The sequence below is a fragment of the Castor canadensis genome, chromosome 6 (assembly GCF_047511655.1).
Source record: "Castor canadensis chromosome 6, mCasCan1.hap1v2, whole genome shotgun sequence".
NCBI lineage: Eukaryota > Metazoa > Chordata > Mammalia > Rodentia > Castoridae > Castor > Castor canadensis.
In genome coordinates this window covers 149,229,178-149,243,275 of record NC_133391.1, presented here as the reverse complement: position 1 = coordinate 149,243,275, position 14,098 = coordinate 149,229,178, and the positions used below count along the sequence as shown (strand labels likewise).

Below are 14,098 nucleotides of genomic sequence, written 5' to 3'. Positions count from 1 at the left end.
CCCAAATGGCCATACCAGAAAGACTGAGTTATATCAAGCAAAGAAAGGGTGACAATGAAAATATTTTTTGACTTCTTTTTAAAATGCCAGTCAGTCTATGACAGTTGTCTAGAGCTCATAACTGTGAACTTAAACTCATCTGGCAGAGGAATCTTGCTCCCAATTGGACTTGGGAGAAATCAACCCAGACCTATTTAAAGTGCTTCTAGTGCATATTTAAAAGTTTCTTGATTTGCATTTTACACCTACAGACAAAAGTATGGGGCTTCCCGATATGCTGGATTGAGTGTAAATTGTGCCTCTGACAGAGAGTCCATGTTCTCAGGAACAGGAATTTTGGTCCTGGGCTATATTTCACTTGCCTCTGGACACAGGATTGCTGAGACTGAAGAAAAAGACATCTCTCCTCCTCCCGTTTGCTCAGCTTGGAAAACACTCTCTGTAGATTCCTATGAATGGGACCTGCTGGTGGCGAGTCTACAGCCTCTGCCCCTAATAAGCTAGTAGGAGCTAGTACCTCTGCCACCTGCTCCTTGAGAGTCATCTCCCCTCAGGTTTTAAATGTCACAAGGGTCGAGTAGCATTGCTTTCTGCTATGGATTTTTGGTCAGTAATTGGATATGCCTCTAGTGTTTTATAATCTTCCTCTCTGGGGAAGACTTACTTGAATTTCTTTTTCACCTGCTGTGTAAATTAGCTTTTTTTTCTCTTTCACAGCCGTGCTTACTTGAATTTATGTGTCTTTTTAAAAATTTCTTCTATTCCTTTGTTTTCTGGCTCAATTTTTTCTTTTTTTTCCCTTTTTTCAGTACTAATCTAGACTTTAGCATAGAGGCTCCCTCGTTGCTTCTAGCTCATCAGCGATGGAGTCAGTGAGCCCTCTACTTAACAAAGCATCAGTGTTCAAATGCATCTTGACTATCCCACCAGTCCGTGGTTAGCCAGTTCCACTCTGGAAACACCCCACATGCACCCTCCACCACCAACATCAGATCTGCCCTGTACACATCCTGCTGGCTCCCCTCTTGTGTTTCTCATGGTTACTTCCTTTGGAGTTTTAATTTCTTACTTTTCCCAGTCCACTTCTATCAGAACAATAGCAATTACTGCATCTCTTTAAAATGGATGCAGTATCTTTTGTTCCCTTTCTGGTCTTCCTCATTGCTCACCTTTAAATCTTTAAATCTTTTTTATTTGTTTATTTATTTCTTCTATTCATATGTACATACAATGTTTGGGTCATTACTCCCCCCTTCCCCCGCCCCCTCCCTGTCCCCGCCCCCACCCCCACCCTCGACTTCCTGGCTTCCACGCAGATACTGTTTTGCTCTTACCTCTAATTTTGTTGAAGAGAGTATAAACATTAATAAGGAGGACCAAAGGTTTTTGCTAGTTGAGGTAATGATAGCTATACAGGGAGATTCCTCGCATTGCTTCCATGTACATATGTGTTACATTCTAAATTGATTCTTCTAGAACTAACCTTTTCTGTAGTTCCTAGTCCCCTTCTCCTATTGGCCTCTGTTGCTTTAAAGTTTCTGCATTAGTTCCTTTGCGTTGAGGACATCAAATGCTATCTTGTTTTTTTGGGTTACCTATCTATCCTCATACCTCCCATGTGTGCACTCGCCTTATCATGCAATCAAAGTTCAATCCCCTTGTTGTGTTTGCTCTTGATCTAAAGTCCACATATGAGGAAGAACATACGATTTTTGGTTTTCTGGGCCAGGCCAACCTCACTCAGAATGATGTTCTCCAGTTCCATCCATTTACTTGCGAATAATGAGATTTCATTCTTTTTCTGCGTAAAATCTATTGTGTACAAGTACCACATTTTCTTGATCTATTCATCAGTAGTGGGGCCTCTTGGTTGTTTCCATAACTTGGCTATTGGGAATAGCACTGCAGTAAACATGGGTGTGCAAGTGCTTCTGGAGTAACCTGTGTCGCATTCCTTTGGGTATATCCCCAGGAGTGGGGTTACTGGATCATATGGCAGGTCTATGTTTAGATTTTTAAGAAGCCTCCAAATTTTTTTCTGGAGTGGTTGTACTAATTTACATTCCCACCAGCAGTGTACAAAGGTTCCTTTTTCCCCATATCCTCGCCAACACCTGTTGGTGGTGTTTCTAATGATGGCTATTCTAACAGGGGTGAGGTGGAGCTCAACTTTAAATCTGTGCACTCTTTCTGAACTCTCTTGATAGAGCTGTCCTAAATTCTCATACTAAAGCTCCTCATCTGCAGTTTTAAAATCACCTTTCTCATTGTTTTCTGGGCCTGGGACCCCATTCTCTTCTCTGTTGTTGTTATTGTTGTTTTGGGGATTTTTGTTCTCTGTTTTGTGGGGGATTGTTCGTTTATGATGCTGGGGATGAAACCCAGGGCCTTGTACCAACTAAGCAAGCGCTTTCCACTTAGCTACATCTCCAGCCCTAAGTAAGATTTCTTTGGATCCCAGTCACCCCTGTAATGTAGGAATTACTAAAATGTTGCCCTACATTTGGGATGCCAACTTTAAAAGTATTTAGGGGGTTGAAGGTGTGGCTCCCCAAGCAGTGGAAGGCTTTCCTATCAAGTCTAAAGTTCTGATTCTAACCCCAATACCAAGGGGTGGGGGGGATGAGAGTAGTTAGGACCTGACATACCTTTTTCCTTACATATTACCCAGGCTTTCCTTCACATCTGTGCAGTTGTAGCTCTTCCTTCATGTCTGCATAGTCTGTTCTCTAAGATCTAAACTTACCTTCTATGAAAATAGCACTCTTTCTCTATCATCATGTATTCCTTTATTTTCTCCTTTCTACTGCTGCTGTTCTGATTGGAAAACCAAAGCAAGTTTTCAAATCCTCCTTGTTTTGGGGCAGAAATCTTACTCCTACAGTGTTCAGGCACCTGCCTTTAAAACTGCCTTCATAGAGGTTAGGTTTGCAGTGATTTTATGATGCTCCCCATACACAATCTTCAATCCACGAAGATGGCGTATTCTCTTTGAGTTCCTATTGGTTTCAATTTGTGTGTGTATTAAATCTGCTGTCGTTCTATAGGTACGAAGCTGAAATGAATAGCTCTGTAGTCTTCAACTGCAGTCACAGTCTATATAGTCATCACCCGAGATGTACCTGGAGTGGAGGGAGCTTGACACTGTGTGTTTTGTCACTGTTATTTCACCCAAACCTTCCCTATACCTCTGTGATGTACATGAAATGTGCTACTAGTACTCTCAAGTGCTTTCTTATTGACTCCTCATGATAATCCTAAAAGGTAATTACAAGGTCATTTTATCACCTTCAAAATAAATACAATTATTTCCACTTTCCATAAGAAAGAATGGCCTCAGACATCTGCTCTGTTAATGTATTACAGGCACAATACATGCTACCACCCGTGGTACATGGAAATTGCAGTATACTTTGCATATAGTTCATGTACTTCTAGTTGAAGCATTGAGTGGAACAGGTTTCCATAATTTAGTTTATGCTAAACTATTATCAGCATAATAATAATAATTCTCCATCATTTTTTATCTGATGGGCAACTTTGGTATGGCTGGGAAGCTTCTATTCTCCATGCTCTGTACCTGAAGTAAACCTGGGAGGGCAAGAAGACTGAGAAGTGCAGCTCAGTCCTGCATCTCCTTTGGATGTTGCTTCCATTTAGCCCTGGAAAGTGGTGAATTCTAAAGCCCGGGCCTGTCCTGCTTCCGCAAGCCTGAGCCTCTCTGTACTTTCTTGGCTCTCTAAGTAATTCCAATTCACCCCAAAGTTTGTCTAGCTCATTCCCCACCCCTAGGAATCTCCCTCAAAATCAGACTACTATGAGTAGCCATATCAATCACTTTCAGCTCTCAGCTGTTTCTTGTATCCCTGTCCCAGCCTTCCTTCATGCCCATTTGCAGAGACCCTCTGGGGGAAGCTCTTGAGCTTTGAGGGGTTCTCTGTGCAAACTGAGCTGGTGTTAAGCTTTGTCCAACCTTCATTTAGGATTCAGCCTAAATCAGATCTGTTCCCACACATTTGAGTGCTCACTGGTTCCAGAATTTGGTTGCTGCTGTCTTTCATTCTCTTTGCCTTTGATGGATTGTCTTGCTTTTTTGAAATCACTTCCGTATCTTGTTAGTATGGTTTCAAAAGGGAACTCTGCCACCATTAATGAGAAACCTTTATCATTTAATTCTTAAATGCAGACCCCTATTTCAGATAAAGACATTGAATCTCAGAGAGATTGACTCATGTGCCTAAATTGCTAATAAAATTGTGCAACCAATTTTATTGCTGCACCCAGATGCTGGATTCTTACCCACTCTGCCCATCACCTCACTGCAAAACCAGAAGCCAAAGATGCTTCTTCATTGAGAGAGAATTTCATAAGTTATAGGATAGAAAAGGATGCAAAAGTGGGGCTCCAACATGGAAATTGACAAATTCTGTTAGATTCCAAGAATCTAATGGCATGGTTGAATAACACATGAGCTAAAATTGCTCATGAATAATAGAGCATATCAACTGTTTCACTGAACTAAAGGCCTTCCAGGAGAACTTTCTGGAAATTTCATTTTAGAGCAACAGAAAAGGACATTTTCGGAACAGTTCAGTTTGTTCCGTGCACGGAAGTGGGATGCACACAGCAAAGGATTCTCTTCAAGTGTAGACCTTTTCAGACAGTAGCGCAAGACTAAGGAAAGGCTCATTATAATCAAAATGCCACTTTTTATGCTGTTGCTTCCTACTGTAATCTGGAACTAATGAGTTTAAGCAGCCCACTTCCTGGTCACTGGCTTATAAGCTACCTAACACAATGACAAACCAGTTTTCTGTCACAGGAGGAAACGGTCCCACTTAAATTCAGAATCCTATTGCTATGGTTTGAGTGAATTCATGCTGTTAGAAACTGAATCCCCAAAGCAACGTTGCTGGGAGGTGGGGCCTAATAAAAGTGGCAACCTCTTGAGCGAATGCTTAAATGCTGTCATTGTGGGAATAGTTTATTTATGACAAGAGTTTGCTTTCTCTTGAGTCTTTGTTCCCATTTCCTGTGGGCAACAGGAGATGTTTCTCTCTCTCTTTCTCTCCCCTTACCCCTCGTCTATACTAAAATAAATACTTGCTAAAACTTTCAAAAAAAGAGAGTTTACTTTCTCACGGTCACTTGCCCTTTCATCTTTTGCCATGGAATGACACAGCAAGAAGCCCTCACCAAATGCTGTCACCTTGATGATGGATTTCCCAGCTTCCAGAATTGTGAGCAATAAATTTCTTTGCTTTATAAATAACCCAGTGCGTGGTACTCTGTTATGGTAATGTGAAATGGAATAAGATGCTTTCAGTATGTTCTGAAATAAGATTTCATTACTGCCTTAATCTCAACTATGTACCCTTTGCTCACCTTGAAATATCTCTGGATCCATTCTGTTGGTCCTAGTCTTGAGGCTAAGTTTCTTTGTCATAAGAAATCTTACTGGCATTTTGTAGATCATGGAAATTAAATTTCATTTCATTCTTTGGTGCACTGAGGGATTAAGAAAAAAGAAGACATTGTTCTTTAAGGTTGTGATTGATTCTCTTATTTTCAAACTACCTCTCTCATCTTCTGAAATTAGAAAGAGTTTTTTGGGGCTGGTGAAGTGGCTGAGAGTGCCTGCCTACCAAGTGTGAGACCTTGAGTTCAAACCCCAGCGCCCCCCCCCAAAAAAAAAAAACAAACAAAAACTCCCAAAGCAAAAAAAAAAAAGTTTATTGCATTTTGTTTACATCTTACAGACTTTAGATTTGACAATCGTACATGTGAGCTCCTCTGTACCTCAGCAATGCTCATTTTATACTCTTTATTTTCTTCACACAGTCTGTTCTAGATGTGAATATATGTTATAAACAAAAGAATATTAGTTAAATGCTGTGGTTTCATTTCCTCATCTGTCAAGTGGAGGTGATATTATGTACCTTAGGATATATATTTGCTGTGAAAATGAAATGGAAAAAATGGAGTGAGCAAACTAAACACTTCACTGTATTGACTATGCAAATTATTCCGTTAATTAAAAAGTATCTTCAGGTGAAGGGGGAATATCCTGGTCATATGTGAAGCTGAAGGTCAGGAGGTAGAGGATCAAGAAACAGTCATGGCTGTAATGAGCTTAGAAGCCCTGGGCAGGCCACTTCCCCTCTTTGGTGATCATATGAGTACTTATATCGTCTCCAGAATTGCTCTGATGCTGTGAGAGCTTGAGGCTGTGTTGGGAAATGGGGAGGAAAAAGGAAGAACAAGGAGGGTACTTCATAAGACCAGAAAGAGGAGGCTGAAATGAACTTCCTCCATGTATTTGAGCATCTCAGACAGGATGTCTGATGGTTCCAGCCTTGGCCACACTGTAATAAACCAGTCACTTCATGGGCACCAAAGGGGAGGTAGTGACCTGGGGAATACCTTTCTCTGAAGGTTGGCAGCTTGGGTTAGTAGGAAAACAAGAGGAACTTAACTCAGGCTCTGGCAATTGCCGTTTACAGTGTGGAGCCAGGCTCTCTCCATAAGGTTTTTAAAGCAAGCAAAGGAGAAGCCCTGGAGTGTTTTTTCTGGGTTATTCCAATTTGCACGTCTCCTGGTTGCATGTGGTCCTGACCACTGGCACATCTCAAAGACATTTCTTTTGCACTAGGTTTGTGGCTGGAGAATCTCTGAAATTGTCTTCAGGATTTCATTCTTGCCTTTTCTTCATAACCTAAACCTGGACACCGTCCAGTCCCTGACTGACACTGTGATGTGAATACATCAGATTTATCTTTATGCCACATGTTAGAGTTAACTTGTTTTCCTGGTGCCCCTTCCTCAACTTTGCAGCATCTCATTCTCAGACCTTTTAGTACTCCTCCTTATCTAGAAAGACCCCTGAGTTTGAGGAAGAAAAGGGAATCTGCCTAATCTTATGACGTACAGAACCTATGCATAAATAATTACCTCACACAGCAAGAGTCACTTGGGACTCACTCTGCTTACTGTATACATTTTATACACTGAACTTGATATATAATTTTATAACCTGTTAAAATCAGGTGGGTTTTTTCTTTTTTGCATCATGATTACATGATTTTTCAACAATTGCTAAGTGTCAAAGGATGTCTTCTGTATATTTTTAAGTGTGCATACATTCCTTAACATTCATATTTTAATGTAAGACTTTTTTCCCTGGAATTTTTTAAGGACAATAAAATTTCAAAGAGGAAGTTTATGTTTGATATAGCTCACAAGTTGGGTACATATAAACTTAACAAACACATTCAAACATGTAAGTCTCCCTTTCCAAACTGATATTTTAGTTTTTAGCATGTTTGGTTTTTCTAGGGTGGAGGACCCAGTGAGCCTTGGGAATCATCCTTTCTGCATCAATTTTTGGGGTCTGATTCTTTAAGACATACAACCTGTAGTCATGTGGACTGACACTTGCACAGAAGCTAGACAGCATTTGATTCTAGGAGGTGTTTAATCAGGAGTACAGCAGCACATCATAGAACATGAGGCCCAAATGAACGATATATGTTACATGGTGCATATGATGTTTTAGTCATTAATGGACTACACATGCAACCATGGTCCCATAAGGCTATAATGGGGCTGAAAAATTCCCATAACCTAGTGGAACAAATTACTCGTAGTACAACAGATTATACTTATGTGGTTGTACTGGTATAAACAAACCACAGCCATATGAAAATATGGCACATATAATAATATACATACTAGTTTATGTATTATTTAGTATACTACGTACTCCTACTTAGTTAAAAACTTTTACTGAAAAACAACATGCCATGAATCACATGTTCTCTCTCATGTGAGGAATCTAGACTTAAAGGAAAAAATGAATGAAGTTGGGTACTAGTCACTCACACCTCTAATCGTAGCTCCTTAGGAGGTAGAGATCAGGAAGATTGTGGTTCAAAGCCAACCTGGGCAAAATCTTACGGGACCCTGTCTCAACAGAAATGAGCATGGTGGCATATCCCTATCGTCCCAGCTACTGCAGAAAGTATAAATAGGAGGATCAGGATTCCAGGCCAGTCCAGAATAAAAGCAAGACACTATCTCAAAAATAACCAGAGAAAAATAGGCTGGAGGCATGGCTCAAGTAATGCAGCTTGCCTGCCTAAGTATGCAAAGGCCTGAGTTCAAACCCCAGTGCTGCCAAAAAACAAACGAATGAGTATAAAAAGGGAATTGTCTGGGGACGGGAACCAATGGGAGGAGAGAAGGCAAAATGAGAGCACGAGGGGGAAGTGAACATAATCAAGGAACTTTACATGATGTATGAAAAGAACAAATGAAGCCCCTTAAAAAATATTTAAAGGGGAGGTATAATAAAGAGTAATAGAGAGGTGAATTGGGTTATATGCATATATGGAAATATCACGATGAAACCTTTTTGTAAAATTAATATATGCCAATAAGAAAGAGTAACTGAATGATATAAGTTTGTAATAAGTTTGAATATTCTGCCAAAAAAGCAGTATGCTCTATCCCACCTACAGCAGCCTCAGACATCCCAAGTTTACCACATCTCTTGAGTATGTCAACAGGCCATGCCAAGGGAGAGGGGGGAAAGGCAGGGGGAAGGGGGAAGAAATGACCCAAACATTGTATGCACATATGAATAAAAAAAAAAAAAGAGAGACCATGCCAAGCGATTGTCCCCAACCACCTAGCTTTGGTTGAGTACACTCTGCAAAGTTCAAAACAGACAAAATCGCCTAACACCGCACTTCTCAGAACATACTCCTGTCATTAAATGATGTAAGCCTGCAGTTATTTGCACAAAATCAAGGTTTCACTGTATTCTGGGAACCTAGAATTGGGTTTAAATTTCTAATTGAGTATTTGTTACAGCTTGAGCTGTAGGAAAAGCATTGAGTCACAAGCCAAGAGACCTGGACTCTTAATTGTGTCTTTGTGATTGACTCTGCTGGTGACAGGCCTGCTCCGTGTGGATTGAGAGAGGAGCCAGCCACAGGCGTCCTTCCCAGTGCTATCTGGGCCAGGTTATCTGAAGGGCTGAGCTCTGATCCCACGAACTTTTTTTCTCACGTGACAACTGTGTTGCTGCTCCTGCAGCCTTCTGGAGATAACGTCTTGGACAGGATGCCATGTCTCTCATCAGCTCTGCGCTGTCTGCATTTCAGATGCCCGGGACAGATGAGCCCCAAGATTTGTGCGGCCCTGAGGAATCCAAGGGGAACTCGGAAAGTCCCAAACAAGGTGGCAATAAAATGAAACTCAAGAGTCGTCTTTCAGGTAAGTGGGAGTTCTGCAGGATGCAGCCTGCCTGAAGAGAGCTTCTAGCCCTGGGAGGGGTGGGAGTAATGGTGTCACTGACAGGGTGAGCCTCTTGTTTGAGGGAACCCAGGTTGGTCTTGAACTCAAAATTCTCCTGAATGGCCTCCTGAATACTGAGATTATAGGTATGAACCACCATATCTGACAGAATAAACCCTTTTTTCCTTAAAATCTCAAAATTGTTTTTTTCCTTAGATGATGCATGCCCGTGGCATATCCATTCCATTAAGCTTGCTGCCCAAGGGAATATTTTTATTTGAGTCATGACAAAGTGAAAGTCAACATCTCTGTTTATCATGGCTGAAACTTAAATTTCCTGAATGTTTGGTTCATTTATTTTAATGGGGCTTCAGGTGACCCTTTCAGGGTGGAATATCCCTGAAAGCCTACATTCTAAACAGACACACTTCCCCCAAAATCCTGAGCCAACCAGAACAAGTGGCAAAGGACCGTTTATCGACTATTAAATCTACATCTCAACTAAGCAGCAAAAACATAGGGTAGATTTGTAACTTTCAGAACAAATAGACTCTGTATTTCCTGAGCATTTCCTTAGAGTAACTGGCCCAGGCCTTAAAGGAGAAAGTCAGGATTAAAAGCCAAAGCTATGTGCAAGAGACGTGACTTTAATGAATCCAAGGCACTTTTGCCTTGCTGGGCCCTTTTTTTTCCATAGAAAATAAAAATGATGTTTTATGGCTATTGGTAAGATACATTCTGGGTTCATTATTATCTGTTACTGTGATGCTCATTCTTTTCTGCATTTAAAAAGAAGTAGACATTTCTGTGGGTTCCTGGAAGTGGAATGGTTCCTAGCCCTGTGTCTATTAACCTGGTAGAGAAATCTGCCCTGGCTATGCACCCATGACAACCGTCAGGGACAGCAGTCAAAGAAAGGCTCTGACGCCTGATGGAACCAGGTTTACCCCTCAGTTCTTGGTTACCCTATGCCCTTGGGTTGGTTGGTTAGCCTCTTGGGACTTCCACTGCCTTACCTGAAAAAAGGGGTAATAACAGACATTGAAAGTTTGACAGACTTTTTTAAACGCACATAAAACCATTTAGCACAATGCTTAGGTGTTGACATCCAAAAAAAATACCATTTTCCTCTCTGCCATGGAAATTAGTAGAGAAGGCAGTGGCTCCTTTTCTCCTTGTCTGGCCCTCTACTGAATTTACTCTCAGATAAGGTAGCAGGCAAAGGCCCATAAAATTCTTCACTTCTTAAACCCAATTGGCAAAATTAATTGTTTCATATTTGTAACTCAGAATAATTAGGCAGTGCTACATGAATGGGCATTAGAACACATGGACTTGTGACTGAGAAAATTAGTGATGACTGGACACTGGTGAGAAAGTCCTGAAGGTTCTCACCTGGGGATGGCCACCAGCTCCCCACTACCCCAAGGAACAACTGAGATGCATTGAAATCACGTGTATGCTTGGGACAGGGAGTCACCGCCCTGAGGTCAACTATCTTGTCAAAGCAAATGGTCGCTGGGGAGACTCACGGAGCTCTGAGGAAATACAAAGACCTTTGAAACCAACACAGTCACACTCCTTATTTTATGGATGAGATCAGAGAAGATAAGAAAATCCCGAAGGTCACTGAGTTAGAGCCAGGAAAAGGACCTGCCTCCCACACCAAATTCTTCCCACCGTTTGGCCTCCTGAGGATCCTAAAAGGAATTCTGATCCATAGTCCAGGGCTTTCTAGATTCAGATGTGGGGAGCCTTTCACATATGTTAGTTTAGCTCTGTCAATATTATTAATTTAGAATAAGCAACACGTTCAGCTGAGCTGTAAATCCAGGGCTGGCCACTATTAGCTGCAAAGTATGCAGCCCTCTCTGGTAACCCTTTCAGGACATCCAAACCTGTGACAAGGACATGTAGGATAGGAAAGGAAGCACATGCATACATCGGCTGGAACTGGTTTCCTGAGATAAGTGACTTTTCTGGACCTCAGCTGCTTCATCTATAAAATGGGGATTATTCAGCCAGTCAATGTGAGAGACTTCTGAGTGCCCAGCATTGTTGGAAGATTGAGAAGACAGGATGTGTTGGCACTGACTGCCATTCCAGAGTGTGACAGCAATGGGCCCTCAGCTCATGGTGGCTGCCACTGTTTTAACTGCTGTGGTCAATAGTGTTATGTTCATCATAATTTTTGTTTTCATTAGTACTGTTCTTGCCTCAAGAGAGGAAATTGTTTGAATGGGTTCAGACATAAAGGCCTTCTCCAGAGTTTATAATCCCATTGGGAAGCACCACACATATACACAGTGATGGCCACAATAAGGCACATACAAGAGGTACAAAGACTGGAAGTCTCTCTGGGTTGTGGTACTCGGAGGATGTGTTCAGAAGAAGCAAGATAAAAAAGCAGTGGTCTAGCCATGGGACCTAATGAATGGGGGATTTTAGGAACAACGAGGGGAAAAATTAAGTTTTTGGCAACTTTTTCTTCCTCCACCATTAGAAAGACTCAACATAATCAGACACCAATAATGATTTGATCCAGAAAAGCCTGTCAGAATAATTAGGGGAAAAGGCATAGCAGAATCTTCAGAGGGGAGGTGATAGTGCAGACAAGTTTGGGTAAAACTTCATGTGATATTTATACTCCCTGATTATGGAAAGGAGCAGAAAGAAGGACAAATCCTTTCCTTTGACAGTCATCAGAACAGAGCAAATTCATAGAGCAGGGTAGGATGAGATAAGACTGGAAACATAATCTGGAGACATGTTAGAGAGGCTTAAGGAATTGGGCCTTGATTCCGTGCTGTGAAATACATTCATTCTAAAAACGTTTGCATACTGGAGACTTTAATGGGATCAGTTCCCATTATCCATTCCACAAACCTGGGTATTTATTTCGTATTCTCTTAAAGTGAGTCACTGTGGTATTCACATATCAGTGTTTTGTCTATGGACACTACCGTATGTGGTTTCTCTCCTGTTGATAAGTGCTTTCCTGTCAGCCCAAAAGGAATTTCTTCTAATAAATCTTTTTCAGTAGAGTAAGCATGCCAAGAGAGAGATTAATCTGGCTGTGAATTATTAAGTCATGAATTATTTAAAAATGTCTGTAAGGAGGTTCCAGCCATTTCCACTAGGGTTTTGCCCAGTCTGGCTCCAAAATGACTAAAGCAGCGTCATCTGTCATTTCATGGAACGTTTTTCTGGTATTCTAACCCAGGTTTTCCTTACTTCACACCTCCTTTCTTAACAGCAGGGTACCTCTTTAATTTTGGCACTTTTGATTTTTCTGTAGTAATCCCTTAGGTTTGTGATCTTTTTAAATGCAAATTTTTCCTTGGTTGCAAAGGAATTTCAGATGTTTGAAAAGCTGCTTCACAAAGTTAATACTTAGCTTTTGAAAAGCCAAGCCTTTAGTCACATCCATTATAATATAACTGAATCAGCACACTTCTGACTTTGTATCACTACTTAAAAACTCATCAATATATTCTTTTTAAAAGTACAGAGTTATCTGTCTTATTCTATGAAAAACTTTAAGAGACATTTCTAGGTAGATTGAAATTTTCGGTTATCAAATGAATCATTACACAGTCTGTGAGGTCTGTATGTATATCTCGGTATTCAAGCAAACTTATAACATGTAGTGTATACTATAAATAGTATAGTATGGTCATAGCCATGTTCATATGTAATTGATGCATCATTTAAGATTAAAGTCCTTTACATTATCTTTTTTTAAAATAGTGTGCAGCATAAGGTATTGATAAAGGGCTCCTTAAAAGTCATTACCGCAGGGGTCAGGGCTATAGCTCAATGGTAGACCACTTGCCTAGCAATCACAGGGCTCTGGGTTCAATCCCCAGCACCAAAGTGAAACAAAACCAAAGAGTCATTGCTACAAAGGTTTCTTAAACAAGACACAAAATACTCACCCTAAAGGTAAAATAAATGCCATTCCGTTATGTGCTGAATGTAATGTTTTGGTCAACAATAGGCCTCGTAAACAACTGTGTTCCGATGTGATTATAGCTCCTAATATTGTCACCATCTTAGTTCATGTAAGTTTACTCTATGATGTCAACATAATGACGAAATTGCCTAATGACCCATTCCTTAAGCCGTATCCTGTCATTAAGCCATGCATGATTGAATTGTACCATGTTGAAATTACAAGCTTTTTGTTCATCAAAAAAATACCATTAAGACAGTGAAAAGATGTTGAAATCACCATAAAAAGGGGACTAGGTAGAATGGAGAAAGATAGAGGTGAATCAATTCGGGTTATAATACATATATACATTGAAATGTCACAAGGAAACTCCTTATATAGCTATCTTAAACAAACAAAAATGTCTTTTTTACAAAATCAGAGGACAGGAGAGCAGAACAGATCCTGTCTGGGGGGTTGGTACCAGTGCAAGAGGGGAGGATATGGGGAAAGGGTATAGAGTGAATATGGCGCAAATATTGTGTGCACATGTATGTAAATGGAAAAATGACACCTGTTGAAACTATTCCAGGAATGGAGGGGTGAATTCAACTATGATATATTTGATATATTATAAGAACTTTTGTGAATATCACAGTGTACCTCCAGTACAACAATTAAAAAAAAAAAAGACAGTCAAAGATAAGGCACAGATATGGAGAAAGTATTTGCAGTACATAGATCCCACCAATAATTTGTAACTAAGATACATTAAAAATAAAACTTAATACTATGAATCAATAAGAAAATGACAGAAATCCAATAAAAGAGTGGGCAGAAGAGCAGGCACTTTTCAAAACAAAA

General features: G+C 40.5%; 1 protein-coding gene across 12 annotated transcripts in view; it reads left to right on the top strand.

Annotated features, from left to right (window-relative positions):
• Positions 1-14,098, top strand: part of Pdzd2 (PDZ domain containing 2) — a 374,613-nt gene that overhangs the window by 309,602 nt on the left and 50,913 nt on the right. For all 12 annotated transcript variants that reach the window (XM_074077656.1, XM_074077663.1, XM_074077662.1 and 9 more), the window contains one exon: positions 9,168-9,279. In XM_074077656.1, coding sequence (XP_073933757.1) covers positions 9,168-9,279 — 112 coding nt within the window. The remainder of the gene's footprint in view (positions 1-9,167; positions 9,280-14,098) is intronic.